This window comes from Neoarius graeffei, chromosome 16, assembly GCF_027579695.1.
Source record: "Neoarius graeffei isolate fNeoGra1 chromosome 16, fNeoGra1.pri, whole genome shotgun sequence".
NCBI lineage: Eukaryota > Metazoa > Chordata > Actinopteri > Siluriformes > Ariidae > Neoarius > Neoarius graeffei.
The window spans coordinates 1,116,250-1,143,331 of record NC_083584.1 but is presented as its reverse complement, the minus strand read 5'-3'; the positions used below and the strand labels follow the sequence as shown (position 1 = coordinate 1,143,331).

General features: G+C 44.8%; 2 protein-coding genes across 2 annotated transcripts; both read left to right on the top strand.

Annotated features, from left to right (window-relative positions):
• Window positions 1-243: 243 nt before the first annotated feature.
• LOC132901012 (olfactory receptor 52D1-like) lies at window positions 244-11,226 on the top strand. The gene is made up of 3 exons (XM_060943428.1): window positions 244-1,149; window positions 4,645-4,685; window positions 11,157-11,226. The coding sequence occupies exons 1-3, from the start codon at window positions 244-246 to the stop codon at window positions 11,224-11,226; spliced, it is 1,017 nt and encodes a 338-aa protein (XP_060799411.1).
• An 8,605-nt stretch (window positions 11,227-19,831) lies between these two features.
• Window positions 19,832-20,776, top strand: LOC132899871 (olfactory receptor 52D1-like). Its single transcript, XM_060941925.1, has one exon. The coding sequence runs from the start codon at window positions 19,832-19,834 to the stop codon at window positions 20,774-20,776; it is 945 nt and encodes a 314-aa protein (XP_060797908.1).
• Window positions 20,777-27,082: the final 6,306 nt, after the last annotated feature.

The window sequence follows — 27,082 nt, the reverse complement described above, 5'->3', positions numbered from 1 at the left end:
TTTTTTTCTCTTTTATACCACTGAAATTATTGATTACCCAGATGTATGATAGCAAAGGGCTGGAAGGAGGCAGGAATTTCCTTTAAGATGCTCTCAGCAAATCACTAAGGACTGTGAGTCTGGATGGGAAAATATAAAGATCCATGAAGTCAACTTCCTCACCACAGCTGTGGTTTATCTTTGTCGACACACTGCTCTCTGAATGACTGCTGTAAAATCACATGGATTACTTTTCAGAAATTAATGGATTATTCTACCAATTTTACATATTTGTCACTGGAGGGATATGTTGAATTAGAGAATTACAGATATGTTTATTTTATATTTACACTGACTGTATATATAATAATGATCTGTTTTAGCACTGTCATCATTTTTGTCATATTCAAAAAGAAATGTTTTCATGAGCCCATGTACATTTTCATAGCTGCTTTGCTTTGTAATTCTCTCTTTGGATCGACAGCTCTTTATCCTAAACTGCTCATTGATTTACTGTCTGAAAACCAAACTGTATCTTATAAAGAGTTTTTATTTCAGGCATTTTGTTTGTATACATATGCTGCATCAGAGGTCACATTGTTATCAGCGATGGCCTATGACAGATATGTGTCCATCTGTAATCCATTATTATATGCAAATGTTGTAAAAATGTCCACTGTTGGAAAGCTCTTATTTTTATCATGGTTTTTGCCTTGTTGTGAAGTTGGTGTTGCCATTATTCTAACATCCCAACTTCAACTGTGCAAATTTAAATTGAACAGAATATACTGCAATAATTTTTCAATTGTGAAATTAAGCTGTAAAGAAACATCTCTTAATAACATATATGGACTTTTTATTTTTGTCATTGCTCTGTTTCCTCCAGTAATCTTCATACTTTACTCTTATATCAGGATACTCACTGTGTGTTTAAAGAATTCTAAAGATTTCAGAAGAAAAGCTTTACAGACATGTTTACCACATCTTCTCATTTTTATCATTTTTTCTGTCAGCATAAGTTTTGAAATTATAAATAACAGACTAGAATCAAAACAAATTCCCCACATTATGACCATGATCCTGTCACTTGAATATGTACTTATTCCTCCTCTGTTTAATCCTGTCATATATGGATTAAAACTGCAGGAGATTTATAGTAACATTAAGAAAATGTTTCAGTCTCAAAAAAGAGTACAAGTTTCTTTTTAGAGCCTTCCTTTCCTCTTGTGATTGAGATTTTATTAGATTGATGTACCTATGATGAACACCAAAGTTAAATCATGACTAATATTCTCATTTTCATTGTCATGAAACCTCTGCCAGAATTTCAGGTCAACTTCTCTCAGCTATACTTGCAAAAATGCAATCTTGCAATGAAAATAGTCTTTTTGTGTCAGTAAATATTTTGCATATATAATCTTTAATGTATCTCACAAAAGTTATTACAGTCAATCACTGATGTAAACTGCTCTCCTGTGTTTCCCTGATCAACCAATGAATCCCACTGACAAGAATACCAAGCCACAGGCATTATGGAATTGGTAGTATCCCAAATAGCACTGAAGGAGAGCCTCTTGAAGAATAGAAAAGCTCTTCATGCTGTGAGAGCAATGTATCTCTCCACCCTAATAGAGGATAGCAAAAATGATCCTAGATTTGCATTTAATACTGTAGCAAAATTAGCTCACAATAAGACCACCAGAGACATTTACACACCTTCAATATGTTGCAGCAACCACTTCATAATTTTTTTAAAGAAAATTTGAAAATATCAGGCAAAATAAATAAATACACTACCATTCAAAAGTTTGGGGTCACCCAGACAATTTTGTGTTTTCCATGAAAAGTCACACTTTTATTGACCACCATAAGTTGCAAAATGAATAGAAATATATAGTCAAGACATTTTTCTGGCCATTTTGAGCATTTAATCGACCCCACAAATGTGATGCTCCAGAAACTCAATCTGCTCAAAGGAAGGTCAGTTTTATAGCTTCTCTAAAGAGCTCAACTGTTTTCAGCTGTGCTAACATGATTGTACAAGGGTTTTCTAATCATCCATTAGCCTTCTGAGGCAATGAGCAAACACATTGTACCATTAGAACACTGGAGTGATAGTTGCTGCAAATGGGCCTCTATACACCTATGGAGATATTGCACCAAAAACCAGACATTTGCAGCTACAATAGTCATTTACCACATTAGCAATGTATAGAGTGGATTTCTGATTAGTTTAAAGTGATCTTCATTGAAAAGAACAGTGCTTTTCTTTCAAAAATAAGGACATTTCAAAGTGACCCCAAACTTTTGAACGGTAGTGTAAATAAATAAATAAACCAGACTAGTTGATTAGCAACTCTTTAAGATAACTATAGAAATATCAGATCAGTGATTAGAATGTTTAACTCCCCTGAGAGAAAGCAAACTAACTTCACTAATTTCATCATAAAAATCTCCAATTTGTATATTAGATCACTAACCTACATGAGACTTCAAACAGATAATCCAAAAATCAATCAAAAAACAGATAATACGAAAATCAATCAAATCCCTCAGCACTAGATATGTCCATAAATCCTTTAAGCTCACAATTAGTAGACCCTATTGAAAAAAAGCTGACCTCACACTCACTATGTACAAACCCCATTTCCAGAAAAGTTAGAATATTAATAAAACTAAAGATGTGATTTGTTAATTCCCGCAAACCTTTCTTTAACTGACAAAAGTACAAAATCAATATTTTCAGTAGTTTACTGACTAACCTAATTGTATTTTGTAAATATAAACAAAGTTAGAATTTGATGCTTGCAACACACTCAAAAAAAGTTGGGAGAGAGGAATTATTACCATTATATTCCATCACCTTTCCTTTAATAACACTTCAATCATATGAAAATTGAGGATACTATTTGTTGCAGTTTTGCAATTGGGATTTTTGTCCATTTTTGCTTGAGACAAGACTTCAGCTGCTCACCAGTCCGTCATCCCCCATGAAACCTAACATCCAGTTTTCCTGAAGACAAGCTGAACTGTGGACTCATCTGCCCACAGCACAAGTTTCCACTGTCTTTCAGTCCATCTGAGATGAGTTTGGGCCCAGAGAAATCAGCTTTGTTTCTGCATAGAATTGATGAATGGATTCCTCCTTGCATAATACAGTTTCATGTTGCCTTTCTGGATGCAGCAGCAGACACTGCTTTGTCCATCCTGATGCCTCAAATCTGGCTGGATTCTCATCACATCACTCCTGTGGAGGATGGCCCCAGTCAAAAGACACAGTTAGATGGCGGCTCTGGACAATTAGTTTTGCTATGATGGCTGAGGACTACAATTGCTATGATAACATTTGGACTGCAGTTGTCATGAACAGTTTTACACTCAAGTCTCCATGAATGAATATTTGATAACTTCAACCAAATAGGCTTCATGTTAAAATTATAATGAATTTCTTGGTTACACAGTTGTATTTTGTGACTACATAGCCCACAGTTTTTGAAGCAAATTATTTATGACCATGCTATCTGTTATTCTCCAAATGAAAATGGGTTCCTTTTCAAATCTGGGTCCTCTCAAGGTTTCTTCCTCATGTTGTCTGAGGGAGTTTTTCCTTGCCACTGTTGCCCCAGGCTTGCTCATCAGGGATAAATAAATTTATTTGGGGAAAAAAATAGCTCATATTTGTCGCATTAGCATGACAGATACTCAGGCAGTGCCACATGATGGCTCAAAGGTCACACATATTCAACAGTGGTTTCTGACCTTGTCCTTTATGCACTGAGATTTCTCTGAATTCCCTGAATGTTTTTACACAATTATGTTTTGTAGATGTTGAAAGCCATACTATCTTTCATTGACAGGTGTTTGTTTTGAATTGATGAACAATTCTCTCACAAATTTTTGCACAATGGAGTGAGCCATGACCCATACTTGCTTGCAAAGACCGAATCATTGGTGCTGCTTCTTTTATACCCAATTTTGCTGCCAATTAACCTGCTAATTGTGGAATCTTCCAAAATGGTGTTACTTGAATATCCTAGAAACTGTTCAGTCTCATTTTGCCTTTGTCACATTTTTTTTGTGTGTATTACAGGCATCAAATTCTAAATTTGTTTTTTTAATTCTTTCTTAATCATGTATTTCATTTCGGTACAGTAATTAGGTACATAGGATTATAAGTCGTGGGGAAGTGATAGTGATGAAGAGCAGAGATAATCACATCATTCCTGTGGAGAAGGGCCCCATGTGGACAGTTGAAAGTCACACCTGGAGGACGCTCTGGACTCTTACAGTAATGCTTTTATGGCTGAGGACTACAGCTGACTTGCTAACTTTAGGACTGCAGTTGTCATGAACAGTTTTGCACTCAAGTTTCCATCAGTGAAGAGTTATAACATCAATGAAACTGTCTTCATGTTAAAACTGTGAATGTTATAGTCATGCTGTCTGTTGTTGCCCAAATGAGGATGGGTTCCCTTTTGAGTCTGGTTCCTCTCGAGGTTTCTTCCTCATGTCGTCTGAGGGAGTTTTTCCTTGCCACCGTTGCCACAGGCTTGCTCATTGGGGATAGACTAGGGATAAAATTAGCTCATGTTTTAAGTCATTCAAATTCTGTAAAGCTGCTTTGTGACTGGTTATTGTTCAAAGTGCTATACAAATAAACTTTACTTGATAATGAGGAAAAACATGCAGTCCTGGAAAATCAAAAGGTGATGAGATCAGTTTGAATAGTTATATATATATATATATATATATATATATATATATATATATATATATATATATATATACATACATACAGTGGTACCTCGGGTTACGAACTTAATGTGTTCTTTGACTCCGTTCGCGAACTGAAAAATTCACGAACCGAATTAGTAGTCCTTCTGCTTAACTCTGACAAGACTGAAGTACTTGTACTCGGACCACATACAGCTAGAAGCAAGTTTTCTGATTACACAGTGACTCTGGATGGCCTTTCTGTTTCTTCACATGCAGCAGTAAAAGACCTCGGAGTGATTATTGACCCCAGTCTTTCATTCGAAACTCACATTGATAACATTACCTGGATAGCTTTCTTTCATCTCAGAAATGTTGCAAAGATAAGAAATTTAATGTCACTACGTGACGTGGAAAAACTATTTCATGCTTTTGTTACCTCCAGATTGGATTATTGTAATGCCTTACTGTCTGGATGTTCCAATAAGTGCATAAACAAGCTCCAGTTAGTTCAAAATGCAGCAGCAAGAGTCCTTACTAGTACTAGAAAATATGACCACATCACGCCTGTCTTATCCTCACTGCATTGGCTCCCAATCAAATTTCGTATTGATTATAAAATACTACTATTGACCTTTAAAGCGCTAAATGGTCTCGCACCACAGTACCTGAGGGAACTTCTGCTCCTCTATGACCTGCCACGCCTACTTAGATTAAAAGGTGCAGGCTATCTGCTGGTACCTCGTATAGTGAAGGCTACATCAGGGGGCAGAGCCTTTTCTTACAACGCTCCACAGTTATGGAACAGCCTTCCAAGTAATGTTCGGGAATCAGACACAGTCTCAGCATTTAAGTCTAGGCTGAAAACATATTTGTTTAGTCAAGCCTTTTGTTAATGGTGTTTATGAGGTAAAGGTGTAGATCTAGAGGGTCCTCAGACATAGAGTGTTTTGGTAAACTGGGATGTATGGATGCTGTCAGTCCCCACTCGCTTGCTCACTCGAGTTTGTTGATGGTGTAGTGGCTGCTGCTTTATGTCCTGGGGACTCTCATGCCTGTGTTACCTTCTGGCTCTCCCCTTTTAGTTATGCTGTCATAGTTAGTTGCCGGAGTCCCTGCTTGTACTCAGTACAATATGTATACTGTTCCTACTTATTCAGGTGACATTGGGCATACCTAATGACCTGCTTTTTCTTCCCCCCCACCAAAATCTGTCCCTCTGAGTTACATGGAGTCAACAGGAAATCTTTTGGTGGAGAGGGTGGAGACCTTGACTGGTTCTCGTAGCCTGCAGGGAATTGGCCGTCAGACCTCCTGTCGCATGTCCCAGACCCGGTGAAACATAACTGAATTGTCTTGGCCAGCCCTAAGGGTCCCATCTGCATCTCATCATTGCTGAGGAGTGTGCTCCCATCACCCAATCAAGCATCCAGCCAGAGCAGGTCATGATATTTTTTAACCATATTACCATGCCATTGTTGTGTGTTATGCCTGATGTCAAGAGACTCGTCTCTGCGAGCCTACCACACAGATTTAATACTTGTGTCATTTTTAGGGCATACCTAACAACCTGTGTTTTCTTTCTCTCTCTTTCTCTCCCTGCCCCCCATCTGTCCCTCTGAGTTACATGTTTGTCCTGGGATTTAGATGCTGGCCTCTTCTGCCCCTCGGACTTGCTTGATCCATCCTGGTGCCCTGTGTCTGGTTGGCGTCTAATCACATCGCTCCTGTGGAGGACGGCCCCATGAGGACAGTTGAAAGTCACACCTGGAGGATGCTCTGGATTCTTACAGTAATGCTTTTATGGCTGAGGACTACAGTTGACTTGCTAACTTTAGGACTGCAGTTGTCATGAACAGTTTTGCACTCAAGTTTCCATCAATGAAGAGTTTATAACATCAATGAAACTGTCTTCATGTTAAAACTGTTAATGTTATAGTCATGCTGACTGTTGTTGCCCAAATGAGGATGGGTTTCCTTTTGAGTCTGGTTCCTCTCGAGGTTTCTTCCTCATGTCGTCTGAGGGAGTTTTTCCTTGCCACCGTAGCCACAGGCTTGCTCATTGGGGATAGATTAGGGACAAAATTAGCTCATGTATTAAGTCATTCAAATTCTGTAAAGCTGCTTTGCGACAATGTTTATTGTTAAACGCGCTATACAAATAAACTTGACTTGACTAGTTTTTCCCATTGAAATTAATGTAAATCAAATTAATCCATTCATCGGCCCCAGAAACAGTTTTTTTGTAACTTTTTATGGGTTTATGTGTGGAAAAAATACAGGAAGGAATTAAAGATAACCTTAATTATATAAAAATACAGTAAGAGTAAAATAAAACATAATAATTGTCCAGTACACTTTACCTTTGTGGTTGATAGTTGCTGGCACATGTGGATGGAGGAGGAGAGGAGGAAAGATCAGAAACATGAACACCACATTCATGTTTAACTATTATTTCCTTCTTTGTTGCAACAGTAATACGTTTAGGCTTCTTAAAAGCACTATCACTAACACTTTTCTCTTTCTTGGGAGCCATAATGAGGGTTAATTTAATGCAAAAAAGAAATCGTATCAACACAATGCAGTGACAAACATAGTTCACAGCACGCCACCTTGAGTAAAACTGATGCTGCTGCATGCCTCACGTGGTGCAGCAGCCTGCCAGTTTGTATGTTTGTGCATTCATGCATCAAAGCATCATTCACAAATTGAAGCAAAATTTGTTCGGAAATGGTGTTCCTAGCCCGATTTGTTCGTGAATAGGGACGTTCATGACCGGAGTTTTTACTGTATTTATATGAGGTCTGCAGAAGCGGTGGTGCATTTTTCCATGACAAAAGCCATCATTTATCATCAAGAAGAATGAGACTGTGCTGACTGGGGAAGATGAAGGCTGAATGATTCTTATGGTGAGGGAGTCATTGATATGTCAAGTCAAGTCAAGTTTATTTGTATAGCGCTTTTAACAATAAACATTGTCACAAAGCAGCTTTACAGAATTTGAATGACTTAAAACATGAGCCAATTTTATCCCTAAGCCAGTACCCTAACCCTAATTCTTTAAAACCCGGCCAATCAGTCCCCAAAATCAGTGAGTGGGTGAGACGAGGGTTAACCACCGCCTTTACATTATTCTTTTGCCCTCGAAATAGAATGTGGATGGACACCAAAGGGTAGTCATGAACAACCCCGTGCACACACAACACCTTCATCACTCGGGCTCTCTCCAATGCCTCACCTTGCACCAGGCTTTGGTGGATTGAGGTCTGGTTACAGCCAGAATCCACCAAAGCCTGGTACATATCCCCTTGGACACTTATGCCGCTTTTCCACTACCAACGCGGCTGAGTTGGGCTGAGCCGTGCCGTGCTGAGTCAAGCTGAGTGGGGCTGTTGGAGTTGCATTTCGACTACAACCGCGCTGAACCGTGCTGGCTGGAAGTGGGTGGACACATTGGGTGGAGTTAGCAAAAGTGGGTGGATGTCACGTGATGTCGTTAGGCGGCGCAAACAGTGACATCAGTGACCTTTTAAGCGGTAGTCTCATGACCCGGATAGTAAACAATAAACATGGAGTCGTTAGTGTTGCTGGTCTTGGTGCTGTGGCTTGTTGTCACCGACAACATCAACAGATACTGGCAAGAGCGTATAGATGAGGCGAGGCGCATAAGGCTTCAGAAATTCTCATAATTCGTAATTATTCTTCTTCCGGGTTTATGGTGTTTACAGATCCCAGCGTGCTCGCGGGGTGTGTGTGGGCATGTGAGGACACTCCTCCTCACCAATCAGTGCACAGGGGAGTGTCTCCTCACACCCCTAGCCCCACTCGGCTAGGTTTGGCTCGCTTCAGCCAGACTCCAAAACCGTGCAAGTTTTGGGGGCTGAGTAGGGCTGAAGCGAGCTGAGTCGTGCTGCTCCGAGGTAGTCAAAACGCGAGCCGTGTCGGGCTGAAGTGAGCTGAAGTGAGCTGAAGCGAGCTGAAAAAGGGTAGTGGAAAAGGGCCATTACTGGTATACGATACACTCCGGCCCGATCGAGGGTGGTTTCTGGTGCATCGTGGACCCAGACCATCACGCCCACCTCCATCACGGAGCACTGATGCTGAAGATGTCCTGGCTCCCTGCAGTGCCAGCACAGCAGCCCAGGCTCTCCCTCTGCACCCGGGTTATGGGAATCACTCACCTGGGGGGGGAAGGAGACACAGACAAGGAAGGGGAAAACAGAAGGACACCACGGGTGCGTCGCGCCAGCTGGGGGGGAGCAGGCCCCCGCCTCCGAGGTGGGGTAATGGGACGAGGAGAGGAGAGAGGAGAAGAGGAGACACGCCTCCCTGTTGTCGGAACTGCCGCCATGTGGTCCTCTGCCAGCTCGATAGCTTGGTCCAGCAATGCTGGACGATGACACTGGACCCACTCCACTGTTCCTTCCAGAAGTCACGTGACAAATTGCTCCAGTGTCACCAGGTCGATCACTCCCTCGGCGTCGTGGTTGTCTGCCCTCAGCCACTGCCAGCAGGCATCCCAGAGTTGTTGCCCGAACATGAACGGTCGGCCGACCTCCTCCAAATTCAGGGAGCGGAAGCGCTGCCATTGTTGCTCCGGGGAGCAGCCGACATGCTGGACGATGGCTTGCCGGAGGTCAGTGTACACAGGCTGTCAGCGGGGAGCTGCAGTGCAGCCAGTTGCGCCTCTCCCGTCAGCAAGGGGAGGAGGTGTGCCGCATGCTGTTCGACCGGCCAACCCCAGGCCTCCGCTGCATGCTCAAAGAGCGTGAGGAAGGCCTCCGGATCATCATGCAGACCCATCTTCATTAGGGTGAGGTGGGGAGGGTCCACTCTGCTGACGGTCATGGGTCCTGCCGACACGAGCAGGTACCGGAACGCCTGACGGTCTTCTTGTTGGGCCAGCACCAAGGCTTCAAACTGTTGTTCTTGCTCCTGCCAGAGGACAACCAGTGCTTGGTGCTGGTTCTGCTGGGCAGTGGCAAGGGCATGGATCAGCTCCTTGAATGGCGAGGACTCCATGGGGCTGTTCCCTTCTGCACTCTCCCTGGTTTCAGCACCAATGTAGAAAGAATCTGATGTGGGTGGAGCACAGAAGCACGGCAGGTGGTGGTTTGTATCTTAGTTCTTTTCTTTATTGCTGCTTTTCAACACAAAAATCAAAACTCTCTCTTGCTCGCACACACACACATACACACGCAGGATACAAGCAAGCCCTCGGCGCCAACCTCCCCTTCTCACTCTCCTTTTGTTGGGCATGGTCACTGGAGGAGACACACAAACACACATTAATTGACAACAGGTGTAGTGACACGACCACTCACCTTCCCTGACTCCGCCCTCCATTCACAGACTGATGCTCGTCCATGCCCCCGCTGCCACAGTTATCAATGTGAGTTTTGAATGAAAGACTGGGGTCAATAATCCCCCCGAGGTCTTTTACTGGTGCACGTGAAGAAACAGAAAGGCCATCCCGAGTTACTATGTAATCAGAAAACTTACTTCTTGCTGCATGTGGTCCAAGTACAAGTACTTCAGTCTTTTCAGAGTTAAGCAGAAGGAAGTTAATAAGCATCCAGTGGAGTTACTGATACAAGCAGCCAACTGAAGGGGTCTGCCATGGACACCTTCAGAAAGAGAGAGAGGAAGAATGAGGACTGGTTTGAGACAGGGATTGTCGAGATAGAGCCTGCCATTGCTGCCAAGCGAGCCGCTCTCCTCGCTTACAATAGAGAGCCCTCAGTGAAGACGCGTTCTCTCAGGGGAGTTAAACATTCTAATCACTGATCTGATAGTTATATTGTTATCTAAAGAGTTGAAAATCAAGTAGTCTGGTTTATTTATTTATTTATTTTGCCTGATATTTTCAATTTTTCTTTGAAAAAATTCATGAAGTGGTTGCTGCAACATATTGAAGGTGTGTAAATGTCTCTGGTGGTCTTATTGTGAGTTAATTTTGCTACAGTATTAAATGCAAATCTAGGATCATTTTTGTTATCCTCTATTAGGGTGGAGAGATACATTGCTCTCACAGCATGAAGAGTTTTTCTATTCTTCAAGAGGCTCTCCTTCAGTGTTATTTGGGATACTAACAATTCCATAATGCCTGTGGCTTGGTATTCTTGTCAGTGGGATTCATTGGTTGATCAGGGAAACACAGGAGAGCAGTTTACATCAGTGATTGACTGTAATAACTTTTGTGAGATACATTAAAGATTATATATGCAAAATATTTACTGACACAAAAAGACTATTTTCATTGCAAGATTGCATTTTTGCAAGTATAGCTGAGAGAAGTTGACCTGAAATTCTGGCAGAGGTTTCATTACAATGAAAATGAGAATATTAGTCATGACTTAACTTTGGTGTTCATCATAGGTACATCAATCTAATAAAATCTCAATCACAAGAGGAAAGGAAGGCTCTAAAAAGAAACTTGTAGTCTTTTTTTGACACTGAAACAGATGCACCAACCAGTACTGGCTGAAGTTGTGCCAGGACATCCAGGTATTGGCAGACCTTGGCAACGTCTGAGCCATGCACGATGGCATGAAGAAAGCTTTCGACCCAAGCATCATCAAGACTGCTCCCCTCAAATCTGCCTCTGGTCAAGTCATTACTGACTGCAGCAAACAGATGGAGAGGTGGGCAGAGCATTACCAGGAGCTCTACTCCAGGGAGAACACCGTCACATGCACGGCCATCGAAGAGACCACCCCACTGTCCATCATGGAGGAGCTGGACACCCCACCCACCGTCGAGGAGCTCAGCAAGGCCATTGTCTCGCTAGTCTGTGGTAAAGCTCCAGGTAGTGATTGCATCCCACCTAAAGTCATCAAAGCCGGCAAGGAAAGCTCCCTCTTCGGCCACCTACATGAGCTTCTGCTACAGTGCTGGGAGGAAGGGACAGTACCCCAGGACATGTGTGATGCCAAGATCATCACGCTGTACAAGAACAAAGGGGACTGCAGCGATTGCAACAACTATCGCGGTATCTCGCTCCTCAGCATCATTGGCAAAGCCTTCGCCCGCATTGTCCTCAACAGACTGCAGCTCCTCACCGAGCAGGTGTACCCAGAGACACAGTGCAGCTTTAGAGTGGCCAGATCGACCATCGACATGGTTTTCTCCTTGAGACAGTTACAGGAGAAGTGCCATGAGCAGAGACAACCCTTGCTCGTCGCCTTCATCTACCTGACCAAGGCATTCGACTTGGTCAGCAGGGAAGGACTCTTCACCCTCCTACAACAGATTGGATGTCCCCCCAAGCTCCTGAGGATGATCACGTCTTTCCATGAAACATGAGTGGCACTGTTCAATACGACGGCTCATCTTCAGACCCCTTCCCAATCAAGAGCGGTGTCAAGCAGGGGTGCATCCTCATTCCGACTCTCTTCAGCATGTTCTTCTCCCTGCTGTTGCACCACGCCTTCCGACAGTCCGAAGACAGCATCTTCCTCCACACCAGGAGTGACGGGGGCCTCTTCAACCTGGCACGCCTCCTAGCAAAGACGAAGGTGCGGAAGGTCCTCATCAGAGTGTTAGGACTGGGACTGTTTTGGCCTCTAGAGGCCGCTGTTATTTCCTTTTCTGGTCATGTTTGTTTTGGCCTCTAGAGGTCACCACTGTGTTCTGTGTTTTGTTTTTGTCTTATTGCCTGTTTCCTGCCCTGCCCTTAATTAGTTTGTGTATTTATACCCCTGAGTTCAGTCCTCTTGTCACGGAGTCTTTGTGCTGTTATGTTTAGCTCCAGTTTCCTCTGTACCATGTTCCTTGCCTGTGTCTTTGTGGTTTTTGTACTTTCCTTTCTTTTTGGACCTTTTTGTATTTTGTTTTTACCATTTTTGAGATCTTCTCAGCGTTTGCATTTTTGCCTTTTCTTTTCTTATTTTTTGGACTTTGAACTTTTGGATATTTTTTATTTTCCCTTTATCTTCTGAGCTTTTGGATTACTTTTGTTTTTTGCCATGGATTGTATATATTGTAAATAAACCTTTTGATACTTTTTCTACTTCCGCCTCACGCCTCTGCATTTGAGTCATCCCCCTGGTGGCCTAGTGGGGGTTTGCTGGATTATCACACCAGCGAACCAGGTTCGAATCCCAGCAAATCCCTAACAGAAAGACTCCGTCATGACCGACTCAGCAGAGGCTGCTTCAACTGTCTACCCGGCCAACCTTCAGGGAATTATGGCAGCTTTGACACACTTCAGAGCGACCATGGATGCTCATGGATGAACGCTCACCAGCCAATGTGAGGCCCTTGCTCGCCACGAGGTATTGCTCCAGCAAATTGGGAAAACCCTGGCACAGCTGACACCTCTGCCTGCATCTCCTCATCCTGATCCGGCTACTGCTCCCGTTCCAGTGCCTTCCGCCACGCTGTCTCCTTCACCTCACGAACCCAGCCTTCCTGCACCACAGAGGTATGACAGCAAGCACGGTGAGTGCCGGGAGTTCCTTACCCAGTGCCAACTCACCTTTGAGCTCCAGCCTACCACCTACACTATGGATCACCACAAGATTGCCTTTGTGATAAGCTTGTTAGCTGGTAAGGCACCAGCTTGGGCAACGGCCATCTGGCAAAGACAGGGACCTGAGTGTTCTGACTTCAAGCTATTTACGGAGGAGATGCTTCGGGTCTTTGATCAGGCAGACATCAGTAAAGATGCAGCCAGGAAGGCTGTCATGTCTGTCCGACAGGAGGGAAGCATTGCAGACTACACCATCTCGTTCCGGACGCTCGCAGCAGTAAGTGGATGGAACGAGACTGCCCTGGTGTCAGCCTTCCACCATTGTCTGTCTGACCCCATCAAAGACGGTCTGGCTTCTATCGGATGGCCAAGTGACCTCGAAACTCTGATCTCACATTCTACTCGCCTTGACAACAGGATGAGAGAACACCGCCAAGTCCTGAGCCTCCCCGGTCTCCCTGCCTCTACCTGGAGCCCGTCTACCTCCTCCAGTGACTGTCCAGAGCCCATGCAAGTTGGCTGTACTCGTCTCTCCATAGCCAAGAGGGAGCGCAGAAGGAGGGACAAGTGCTGCATCTACTGTGGCAAGCCTGGTCACTTCCGAGCATCATGTCCCGAGCTCTTGGGAAAAGGACCGCCCCGTCCAGCCGAGGGAGGGTTGTGATGGGGCCTACCCTCTCTCCCAGACTCCCTGGCGAAGGAATCTACATCCTGGTCTCCATCTCCTGGGGTGAGTCCGTCCACTCTTGTCAAGCCTTGTTAGACTCAGGGGTGGCTGGAAACTTTATGGATATCCACTTCGCCCAAAGCATCAATGTCCCGACTGCGCCTCTTGAAGTCCCACTGTCTGTGTCTGCCCTCGATGGCCAAGCCTTAGGTGACGGAAGAGTCACCCAAGTAACTTCTCCAGTCTTCCTCCAGTCTCAAGGTCACAAGGAAGAAATATCCCTGCACCTGATTCTTTCACCTGAGTTCCCAGTTATTCTAGGTCTTCCTTGGCTTACCCGCCACAACCCTCATATAGACTGGGTCACTAGCCAGGTTGTGGAGTGGGGTCCTGCTTGCTATGCCTCTTGTCTGCTCTCTAGCTCTACTGTGTCTCCTGCCGAGCCTCCCGATCTCAACGAGTTATCTCAAGTTCCCACAGAGTACTGGGATCTCAAGGAAGTTTTCAGGAAGAGCAGGGCCGCCGTTCTCCCTCCGCACCGTGCCTACGACTGTGCCATCGACTTGCTCCCTGGGACTACCCCTCCTCGTGGCAGACTGTTTTCCCTCTCTCAGCCAGAACGCAAGGCCATGGAGGAGTACATCAAGGAGGCCTTGGCCTCTGGGTTCATTCGACCCTCCACCTCACCCGCTGGTGCCGGCTTCTTCTTTGTCGGCAAGAAGGATGGGGGGCTCCGGCCATGTATTGATTATAGGGGCCTGAACAAGATCACTGTGCACAACCGCTATCCCCTTCCGCTGATGTCCACAGCATTCGACCTGCTCCAAGGTGCCACCATCTTCACCAAGTTGGACTTATGGAACGCATACCATCTCGTCCGTATCCGACAGGGAGATGAGTGGAAGACCGCCTTTAACACCCCGTCAGGGCACTACGAGTACCAGGTGATGCCCTTCAGACTCACCAATGCACCAGCTGTTTTTCAGGCCCTTATCAAAGACGTCTTGAGGGATATGATTAATCAATACGTTTTTGTCTACCTCGACGACATCCTGATATTCTCCAAGACCTTACAGGAGCACCGCCACCATGTCCACCAACTCCTCCAGAGACTTTTACAACATAATCTGTTTGCTAAAGCCCAGACATGCGAGTTTCATGTCCCCGAGGTCTCCTTCCTGGGATTTATCATATGAACGGGGCAACTCCAAATGGACCCAGCCAAGACCCTGGCCGTCTGGGACTGGCCGACTCCCAAGTCCGTTAAGGAGGTTCAGCGGTTCTTAGGATTCGCTAACTTCTACCACAAGTTCATCAGGAACTTCAGCTCCGTAGCAGCAGATATGTCGGACCTCACCAAAAGGACTGGTGGTTCCTATGTCTGGTCCCCTCAGGCGGAAAAGGCGTTTAAAGACCTCAAACACCACTTTTGCATGGCACCTATTCTGGTTCTCCCGGACACCTCCCAACCATTCATCGTGGAGGTGGATGCCTCGGACAGTGATGTCGGCACGGTGCTCTCTCAGCGCTCGGAAGGGAAGCTGCACCCCTGCGCTTACTTCTCCCACCGCCTGAGCCCTGCGGAGTCCCACTATGATGTGGGGGATCGGGAACTGCTAGCGGTTAAACGAGCCCTTGAGGAGTGGAGGCACTGGCTGGTTGGAGTGCAACATCCATTCCTGGTGTGGACAGACCATAAGAACCTGGAGTAACTCCAGCAAGCCAAGAGGCTGAACCCACGACAGGCTACGTGGGCTTTGTTTTTCAGCCGTTTCAATTTCACCCTATCATACCGCCCGGACTCTAAGAACACTAAACCGGACGCGCTCTCTAGGCTGTTCTCACCCAACAACAGGGAGAGTGAAGTTGGGCCTATCATCCCTGTATCCCGGATTGTGGCTCCTGTCTGCTGGGGTATTGAGGAGACCATTCGACAAGCTCAATGCCGGGACCCTGATCCTGGGACGGGGCCACCAGGCCTCCTGTATGTCCCTCGTCAAGCCCGGGCCAAGGTTCTCCAGTGGGGTCACTCTTCCCCTCTCACCACCCCCCCGGGAGCTCGGAGGACCCTGGACTTCCTGAAAAGATGCTTCTGGTGGCCTAACATGGAGAAGGAAGTAAGGTCATTCGTCCTGTCCTGTGAGGTCTGCACCAGAACCAAGAACCTGTGAAAGCGTCCCCAGGGTCTCCTGCATCCTCTGCCTATTCCCCGGCATCCCTGGTCCCACGTGGCGGTCGACTTCATCACGGGTCTCCCTGAGTCTCAAGGTAACACTGTCATTTTGGTCATTGTGGACAGATTCTCCAAGGCCTGCCGCTTTATACCACTGTGCAAACTCCCTTCTGCCCTTGACACTGCTAAATTACTATTTAATCACGTGTTCTGAGTCTTTGGTCTTCCACAGGACATCGTCTCTGACCGGGGGCCCCAGTTCTCCTCCCGAGTGTGGCACGGCTTCTGCAAGCTCATCGGGGCCACTGCCAGCCTCTCCTCTGGGTTCCACCCCCAGTCCAATGGCCAGATGGAAAGGCTCAACCAAGACCTGGAAACCACCCTGCGAGGCCTGGCTATGGATAACCTGACATCATGGAGCACCTGGCTGCCATGGGCTGAGTACGCCCACAACACCCTGCAGTCATCGGCCACCAAGCTGTCGCCGTTCCAGTGCCAATTCGCGTTCCAGCCACCTCTGTTCCCGGACCAGGAGGAGGACGCTGGGGTGCCCTCAGTCAACCAATACATGAGATGGTGTCGCAAGACCTGGAGCAAGGTCAGGAGGACACTCATCCAGACCTCCAGTACCAACCAGACTCAGGCCAACCGCCATAGGAGACCTGCCCACACTTTCCGCCCTGAGCAGCAGGTTTGGCTGTCTACCAAGGACCTTCCGCTGCGGGTGGAGAACCGCAAGCTTGCTCCTCGCTACATTGGCCCCTTCAAGGTTGTACGCAGAGTTAACCCTGTCTCCTACCGGCTCCAGTTACCAAGTATGCTAAGGATTAACCCCACATTCCATGTTTCCCTGTTGAGGCCCGTACTGACGTCCATGTATGCCCCTGCCCCTAGGAACCCCCCGCCCCCCCACATCTTCCAGGGTCAGACTGTTTTCACCATGCGCTGCCTGCTGGACTCCCGCCGGGTTCGCGGGGGTCTCCAATATCTTGTGGACTGGGAGGGCTATGGCCCTGAGGAGCGCTGCTGGGTCCCAGCTCGGGACATACTAGACAAAGAACTTTGTCGGGACTTCCATTCAGCCCTTCCTGATCATCCTGGGAAAGTCAGGAGACGCTCCTGGGGAGGGGGGTCCTGTTAGGACTGGGACTGTTTTGGCCTCTAGAGGCCGCTGTTATTTGCTTTTCTGGTCATGTTTGTTTTGGCCTCTAGAGGTCAATACTGTGTTCTGTGTTTTGTTTTTGTCTTATTGCCTGTTTCCTGCCCCACCCTGTCCTTAATTAGTTTGTGTATTTATACCCCTGAGTTCAGTCCTCTTGTCACGGAGTCTTTGTGCTGTTATGTTTAGCTCCACTTTCCTCTGTACCGTGTTCCTTGCCTGTGTCCTTGTGGTTTTTGTACTTTGCTTTCTTGTTGGACCTTTTTGTATTTTATTTTTACCATTTTTGAGATCTTCTGAGCGTTTGCATTTTTGCCTTTTCTTTTCTTATTTTTTGGACTTTGAACTTTTGGATATTTTTTATTTTTCCTTTATCTTCTGAGCTTTTGGATTACTTTTGTTTTTTGCCATGGATTGTATATATTGTAAATAAACCTTTTGATACTTTTTCTACTTCCGCCTCACGTCTCTGCATTTGAGTCATCCCCCTGGTGGGGGTTTGCTGGATTATCACACCAGTGAACCAGGTTTGAATCCCAGCAAATCCCTAACACAGAGTGATGCTCTTCGCAGATGATGCTGCCCTCACTGCCCACACTGAGGAAGCGCTACAGTGACTCATCACCCACTTCGCAGATGCCTGCAATGAGTTCAGGCTCACTATAAGCCTGAAGAAGACCAACATCATGGGCCAGGACATCAGCAGAGCTCCCTACATCACCATCGGCAACTGCACCCTCGAAGTGGTGGATAGGTTCACCTATCTGTGCGCCACCATCTCCAGCAACCTCTCTCTTGACACCAAGCTGAGCATGCGGATCGGCAAAGCAGTAACAGCAATGACCCGGCTTGCGAAGAGAGTCTGGGACAACACCATGCTCATGCCCAACACCAAAATAAGAGTGCATCAGGCCTGTGTGCTGAGCACTCTCCTCTATGGAAGCGAAGCATGGACCCTCTACTCCCGCCAAGAACGCAGACTGAATGCCTTCCACATGTGCCATCTCAGAAGACTTCTGGGCATCACCTGGCAGGACCATGTCACCAAGACCAAGGTCCTGGCCAAGGCAGGGATGCACAGCATGTTTGCCATGCTGACCCAGAGACACCTGCGCTGGTTAGGCCACGTCAGCCGCATGGACGACGGCCGCATCCCAAAGTACGTGCTGTATGGTGAGCTGACCACAGGCTCCAGACCCACAGGATGATCCTCACTATGCTACAAGGACATGTGCAAGCATGACCTGAGGGCAGAGCGGCTTCAACCCCGCAGACCTGGAGACGGTGGCCTCAGACCACTCCGGATGGCGGTCCACCACCAAGGCCGTCATTGGGGAAGCCGAGGAAAGGGGAGAGACCCTGTGGGGGGAGAGGAGGCTCTGACAACAGCGGAGACTGCAGACAGCATCAACAGACACCTGACCAAGCAACTTCACCTGCAGCAACTGTAGCAGACTGTGTGGCTCATGCATTGGCCTATACAGTCATACTTGGCGCTGCAACTCGACAACTGATGGATGACCCCTGGAGCAGATCACCACAATCTTTTGAGATCGAAGGAGCCAGCAACAACAAATATGTTTGAATAATTGCAAAAAATAGGAATAATTAACAAGTTGACGGCTTGAAACTCATGCAAAGAATGCTAAATAATCAGGAAATGTGTCGTTCACCACATCATTTATGAGATGTGTTATTGAGTGTCAGTCCAGTGCTACTCGCATAACACTTGTATAGCACTCAGTGACTGCTGTGTGACTGCCAGAAAAGCTCTCAGACATACTGTTCGCACTTCTGTGATGGTCAGGAGCAGTTATATTGTGGTCGGCCATGTAACCTGTGCGCATGGGGCAGTGGCTCCACTGCATGAAGGATACCAATGCGTGGATCACTCGATGGTATCTGGCCCTTCAGCCTTTTAAAGTTGAGGTGGTCCACAGGCCGGGGGCACAGATGGTGGTGGCAGATTACCTCTCCTGCTGGAGGGTGTCAGCTACAGGATGGCTCCCCAGCCTGAGTTGAGTGGTGGGGGTATGTGGCAGTGGGGGCGTGGTTGAGCATCGGTTGTGAATGGGAAGGAGGCGGGTTGAACCAGCAGGTTACATGTGATGAGGTGCACCTATGTCAAATTACTGGCTGTCTATTAACCTTTGTCTGTGTGTGTCTTGCAGACAGTCAGCAATGAGAGAGAGAGAGCTGTGACACCCAGTCGTATGTGTTTAGTGTGTTTGTTTTGTGTATGGTCACTGAAAAGTGTGCCAAAAGAGCTCACCTGTTCTGAAGCCTGTTTCCCATTCCGCTGTTTCCCAAAGTCTCAGGACTGTTACAGTAGCACTTTAAATGGTCCATGAAAGACTAGTATTCAAGAGGTGTTTACTCTGCAGTGTTTTAAGGAGAAGGACATTAAAGACTCTAAGAAAACATTTTTTTCTCTTTTATACCACTGAAATTATTGATTACCCAGATGTATGATAGCAAAGGGCTGGAAGGAGGCAGGAATTTCCTTTAAGATGCTCTCATCAAATCACTAAGGACTAATGAGTCTGGATGAGAAAATATAAAGATCCATGAAGTCAACTTCCTCACCACAGCTGTGGTTTATCTTTGTCAACACACTGCTCTCTGAATGACTGCTGTAAAATCACATTGATTACTTTTCAGAAATTAATGGATTATTCTACCAATTTTACATATTTATCACTGGAGGGACATGTTGAATTAGAGAATTACAGATATATTTATTTTATATTTACACTGACTGTATATATAATGATGATCTGTTTTAACACTGTCATCATTTTTGTCATATTCAAAAAGAAATGTTTTCATGAGCCCATGTACATTTTCATCGCTGCTTTGCTTTGTAATTCTCTCTTTGGATCGACAGCTCTTTATCCTAAACTGCTCATTGATTTACTGTCTGAAAAACAAACTGTATCTTATAAAGAGTGTTTATTTCAGACATTTTGTTTGTATACATATTCTGCATCAGAGGCCACATTGTTATCAGCGATGGCCTATGACAGATATGTGTCCATCTGTAATCCATTATTATATGCAAATATTGTAAAAATGTCCACTGTCAGAAAGCTCTTATTTTTATCATGGTTTTTGCCTTGTTGTGAAATTGGTGTTGCCATTATTTTAACATCCCAACTTCGACTGTGTAAATTTAAATTGAACAAAATATACTGTGATAATTTTTCAATTGTGAAATTAAGCTGTAAAGAAACATCTCTTAATAACATATATGGACTTTTTATTTTTGTCATTGCTATGTTTCCTCCAGTAATCTTCATATTTTACTCTTATATCAGGATACTCACTGTGTGTTTAAAGAATTCTAAAGATTTCAAAAGAAAAGCTTTACAGACATGTTTACCACATCTTCTCATTTTTATTATTTTTTCTGTCAGCATAAGTTTTGAAATTATAAATAACAGACTAGAATCAAAACAAATTCCCCACATTATGACCATGATCCTGTCACTTGAATACGTACTTATTCCTCCTCTGTTTAATCCTGTCATATATGGATTAAAACTGCAGGAGATTTATAGTAACATTAAGAAAATGTTTCAGTGTCAAAAAAGAGTACAAGTTTCTTTTTAGAGCCTTCCTTTCCTCTTGTGATTGAGATTTTATTAGATTGATGTACCTATGAAGAACACCAAAGTTAAATCATGAATAATATTCTCATTTTCATTGTCATGAAACCTCTGCCAGAATTTCAGGTCAACTTCTCTCAGCTATACTTGCAAAAATGCAATCTTGCAGTGAAAATAGTCTTTTTGTGTCAGTAAATATTTTGCATATATAATCTTTAATGTATCTCACAAAAGTTATTACAATCAATCACTGATGTAAACTGCTCTCCTGTGTTTCCCTGATCAACCAATGAATCCCACTGACAAGAATACCAAGCCACAGGCATTATGCAATTGGTAGTATCCCAAATAGCACTGAAGGAGAGCCTCTTGAAGAATAGAAAAGCTCTTCATGCTGTGAGAGCAATGTATCTCTCCACCCTAATAGAGGATAACAAAAATGATCCTAGATTTGCATTTAATACTGTAGCAAAATTAACTCACAATAAGACCACCAGAGACATTTACACACCTTCAATATGTTGCAGCAACCACTTCATAAATTTTTTTAATGAAAAATTTAAAATATCAGGCAAAATAAATAAAGAAATAAGTAAATAAATAAACCAGGCTACTTGATTAGCAACTCTTTAGATAACAATATAAATATCAGATCAGTGATTAGAATGTTTAACTCCCCTGAGAGAAAGCAAACTAACTTCACTAATTTCATCATAAAAATCTCCAATTTGTATATTAGATCACTAACCTACATGACGCTTCAAACAGATAATACGAAAATCAATCAAAAAACAGATAATATGAAAATCAATCAAATCCCTCAGCACTAGATATGTCCATAAATCCTTTAAGCTCACAATTATTAGACCCTATTGAAAAAAAGCTGACCTCGCACTCACTATGTACAAACCCCATTTCCAGAAAAGTTAGAATATTAATAAAACAAAAGATGTGATTTATTAATTCCCGCAAACCTTTTTTTTAACTGACAAAAGTACAAAAAAATATAGTTTCAATAGTTTACTGACCAACTTAATTGTATTTTGTAAATATAAACAAAGTTAGAATTTGATGCTTGCAACACACTCAAAAAAAGTTGGGAGAGAGGAATTATTACCATTATATTTCATCACCTTTCCTTTAATAACATTTCAATCATATGAGAATTGAGGATACTAATTGTTGCAGTTTTGCAATTGGGATTTTTGTCCATTTTTGCTTGAGACAAGACTTCAGCTGCTCACCAGTCCGTCATCCCCCGTGAAACCTAATATCCAGTTTTCCTGAAGACAAGCTGAACTGTGGACTCATCTGCCCACAGCACAAGTTTCCACTGTCTTTCAGTCCATCTGAGATGAGTTTGGGCCCAGAGAAATCAGCTTTGTTTCTGCATAGAATTGATGAATGGATTCCTCCTTGCATAATACAGTTTCATGTTGCCTTTCTGGATGCAGCAGCAGACACTGCTTTGTCCATCCTGATGCCTCAAATCTGGCTGGATTCTCATCACATCACTCCTGTGGAGGATGGCCCCAGTCAAAACACACAGTTCGATGGCGGCTCTGGACAATTAGTTTTGCTATGATGGCTGAGGACTACAATTGCTATGATAACATTTGGACTGCAGTTGTCATGAACAGTTTTACACTCAAGTCTCTATGAATGAATATTTGATAACTTCAACCAAATAGGCTTCATGTTAAAATTATAATGAATTTCTTGGTTACACAGTTGTATTTTGTGACTACATAGCCCACAGGTTTTGAAGCAAATTATTTATGACCATGCTACATGTATCTGTTATTCTCCAAATGAAGATGGGTTCCCTTTCAAATCTGGGTCCTCTCAAGGTTTCTTCCTCATGTTGTCTGAGGGAGTTTTTCTTTGCCACTGTTGCCTCAGGCTTGCTCATCAGGGATAAATAAATTTATTTGGGGGAAAAAAAATAGCTCATATTTTTCACATTAGCATGACAGATACTCAGGCAGTGCCACATGATGGCTCAAAGGTCACACATATTCAACAGTGGTTTCTGACCTTGTCCTTTATGCACTGAGATTTCTCTGAATTCCCTGAATGTTTTTACACAATTATGTTTTGTAGATGTTGAAAGCCATACTATCTTTCATTGACAGGTGTTTGTTTTGAATTGATGAACAATTCTCTCACAAATTTTTGCACAATGGAGTGAGCCATGACCCATACTTGCTTGCAAAGACTGAATCATTGGTGCTGCTTCTTTTATACCCAGGTTTGCTGCCAATTAACCTGCTAATTGTGGAATCTTCCAAAATGGTGTTACTTGAATATCCTAGAAACTGTTCAGTCTCATTTTGCCTTTGTCACATTTTTTTGAGTGTATTACAGGCATCAAATTCTAAATTTGTTTTTTTTAAATTCTTTCTTAATCATATATTTCATTCGGTATAAGTATTACAGGAATTGTTGAAGGTGGGTGGAGGACAGAAGCACGGCAGGCCAGAACTGAGTGTTACAAACATCTTTTTATTAGTGTGCTTGCAAAAGCACACTATTGTTCTTCTTAAGTTTTATTTTTATTATTATTATTATTCCGTTTCACCCGTTTTTTTGATCCACTACTGCTCCTAGGGCTTTTGAGATAGAGACACCGTTCCAACGCTGAAACGTAGGGGCCGATCTGGAATGGCGTGCTTGTTAAAATGGTTGCACTACCCCTTGTCATTCGTTTGGTATTCCCATTTTTCAGCAAAATTCTGTGCCATTGAAATGAATGGGTAGAACTTTGGAGTGATGATGTCATAAGGAGCCCCTCCACTCTAGACGTTAGAGTGTGAGCAGCAGAAAAAAAATAAAATAAAACAGCGATTTTACAGCCAAAATCCATGTTTTAAACCCTGTAAAACCTCTGAATTAAATTGAAAAACATATAAAAGGGTGGAGAGGAGATTTCACTGCGTGAAGCGCAGTGAAATCTCCCTTCAAAATGATGTGAAAGAGACTTTGAGCCAGAGAAGGAGTGAGAGCTGTTGACCAAAGCCATTTAAAACAAGTCTAGTTTTAAAATCTAGTTTTAGCTTTTCAGCTTTCCCTTTCACACTCTCCCAGTCAGACACGCATGCACACAAGTGTCCAGGTTGGGGAGAGCCCCCTTTTTCTGCTCTCTCTCTCCTTTTCTTGGGTGTGGTCACTGGGGGAGACACACAAACACAGGTTAATTCATGTCAGGTGTAGTGATTCTGCCATTTACCTTCCCTAACTCCGCCCTCCATTCACAGACCGACACTTGACCACGCCCCTGCTGCCACATACCCCCACCACCCAAATCAGGCTGGGGGAGCTGTCCGGCCTGCAGCTGACTCCCCCCCCCACCTTGACGGGAGAGGAAATCCGCCACAACCATCTGCACCCCCGGCTTGTGGACCACCTCGAACTTAAACGGCTGGAGTGCCAGATACCAACGGGTGATCCACGCGTTGGAATCCTTCATGCGGTGGAGTCACTGCAGGGGCGTGTGGTCCGAACAGAGGGTGAAAGGGCACCCCAGCAGGTAGTAGCAGAGGGCGAGGACCACCCACTTGATGGTGAGGCATTCCTTTTCTATTGTGCTATACCTGCCCTCGTGCACCAACAGCTTCCAGCTGATGTACAGCACTGGACGGTCCTCCCCCTCCACCTCCTGGGACAGAACAGCCCCCAGCCCTCTGTCCGATGCATCCATCTGCAAAACAAAGGGGAGAGAAAAGTCAGGGGAGTGTAACAGTGGCCCCCCACACAGTGCAGCCTTTACCTCAGAGAAAGCCTGCTGGCATTGCTCCATCCACTGGACCAGATCTGGTGCCCCCTTTTTAGTGAGATCAGTCAGCGGGCTGGTGACGTCAGAATAATTAGGTATAAACCTACGATAGTAGCCAGCCAGCCCCAGGAACTGTCTCACCCCCTTTTTGGTCTTGGGCCTTGGGCAGGCCGCAATCACTGCTGTCTTATTGATTTGGGGACGCACCTGCCCATTGCCCAACTGGAAGCCCAGATACCGTACTTCCGCCCACCCAATCACACACTTCTTCAGGTTGGCTGTGAGACCCGCTCACCTCAGCAAGCTAAGCATGGCCCTTAGGTATTCCACGTGCCGCGGCCAGTCATTACTATAAATAATGATATTGTCCAAGTATGCAGCCGTGTAGGTGGTGTGGGGGCGGAGGACCCTATCCATAAGCTGCTGGAGTGTAGTGGGCACCCCAAACGGCCCAAAAGGAAGTGTGACAAACTGGTGTAAGCCAAACAGTGTGGAAAAGGTCATTTTCTCTCGGGATAGCGGCGTCAAGGGGATCTGCCAATATCCCTTTGTCAAATCCAGTGTCGAATAAAAATGAGCCGTGCCTAGTCGATCGAGCAACTTGTCAGTATGAGGCATTGGGTACGCATTGAATTTAGACACCACGTTGACTTTTCTATAGTCCACATAGAACTGGACCAACCCGTCGGCCTTGGGAATCAAGACCACCGGGCTGCTCCAGTCACTGTGGGACTCCTCGACGATGCCCATTTTGAGCATGGCCTTGAGTTCTTCCCGAACCACTTTTTTTTGTGTTTGGGCAGTCTGTAAGGGCGGCTGTGCACTACTACCCCCGGGGGCATCTCAATGTGGTGTTCTATGAGGTGGGTGCAGCCGGGCAGGGGCGAGAACACATCAGAAAATTCTGTCTGCAACTTGGTGACCTCCGTGAGTTGGGTTGGAGAGAGGTGGTCTCCACAGTGGACCGGAGCGGTGGGCGATGTCAATTTTCCCTTTTGAACCTCCGGCCCCAGCTCCGCCTTCTCTGGAACCACCGACACCAATGCCACGGGGACCTCCTCATTCCAAAGTTTTAACAGATTGAGGTGGTAAATCTGTAATGCCCCACCCCTGTCCGTTCACCTCACCTCATAGTCGACGCCCCTGACTTGCCGTGTGCAGTGTTGGGGAAGTTACTTTTAAAAAGTAGTGTTTGCTCATTACTTGTTACTTCTTTAAAAAGTAATCTGTTACTTTACTTAGTTACCTTCTATGTAAAGTAACTTTTTATGTTATTCGTTACTTTTATGTTACTTTTGTGTTGCTTGAGTCTGGGCAGTACTCCACATTGTTCCTAAATGTGTAGGTCTACTGTAGACCGCCTACAGAAAGTTCTATTGATGACATAACAGGCATTTCTTTTATGCTCTTTATTCTGCACTTGACATGAACATATTTGGCTACAGGCTTCACCACCAAAGCCCTGTGAAACAGCAGCAAATAACAGCCTCAATAAAGGCTCCTTAGGAACGTGATGACAACCTCAAAATGGCTCATATGTCTCAAAATAAAACATGCCTCATATAAATCCAACAGAAAAATAGAATAACCTCAGAATAGTTTGATGTTGATGGCTTGAGTAAATAAAATAAAATGGCATAATAGGACTACAACTTAACACAAAACTAGCCCCAACATTAAAAAAGGCTACTGCTTACCCTTCTTCACAGTGTGATCATGGCAAGAAAAAGATAGAAAAAAAAGTATTGGCCAAAGCTATAAAGTAAAGTAAAGGCCAAAGCTATAGCATGGGTGGCAGTCAACTTATTCTAGATCAGCACAAAATGTGTGATTATACCTCATCAGGAGTAGTCTTTCAAAACATTTATCGGAAAGTCTGTTTCTTCTGGGGGTCAGCACAAGACCTCCCAGGCTGAACAGCCTTTCCACTGGTGCACTGGATGTTGTGGCAGTGTTGTATTTCATGAACACAGCTTTCACTCGGGGGAAACGGTTGAGGACTCCTAACTCTGAGCCTGATCTCATGTACTCAAGTACCTCTGCATCTGTGCTAAAGGACATGATTTCATCCTCCTCATCATCAAAAGAAAAAAAAGTCCTTCTCATTGGCACTGCTGTGTGCGGCAACTTCTCGGTTTTTATTCTCGGCCGGCTCTGCATCCTGTGGTATAGTGCGACACTCTGCGACAAGAAGCGTACACGCTTCTTCTCTCCGCTCCGCTGCCCCTATCCATCGTACTTTAAAATTCGGCAATGTCAAGGCAGCCAATAAAGCTTCGCTGCTCTCCAACAGTGGTGCAAATCGTGTCTTGATAGCCTAGGACAAAATGAAAAGACGTAGCCTAAGCCTATTTTCAGGCACATGACTCACTCTATCGAAGCGTAATTAATGCATGTATCAAAATTTAGAATATTTACGAAGAAATGCACGTTATGGATAAACATATGTCTACGCTACTAACTTTAAGTTAGAATATTAAGAATTGGCTTACCTGTACAATTACCCCCGGTAGGCCTGCGGTCATCCTCGACAGT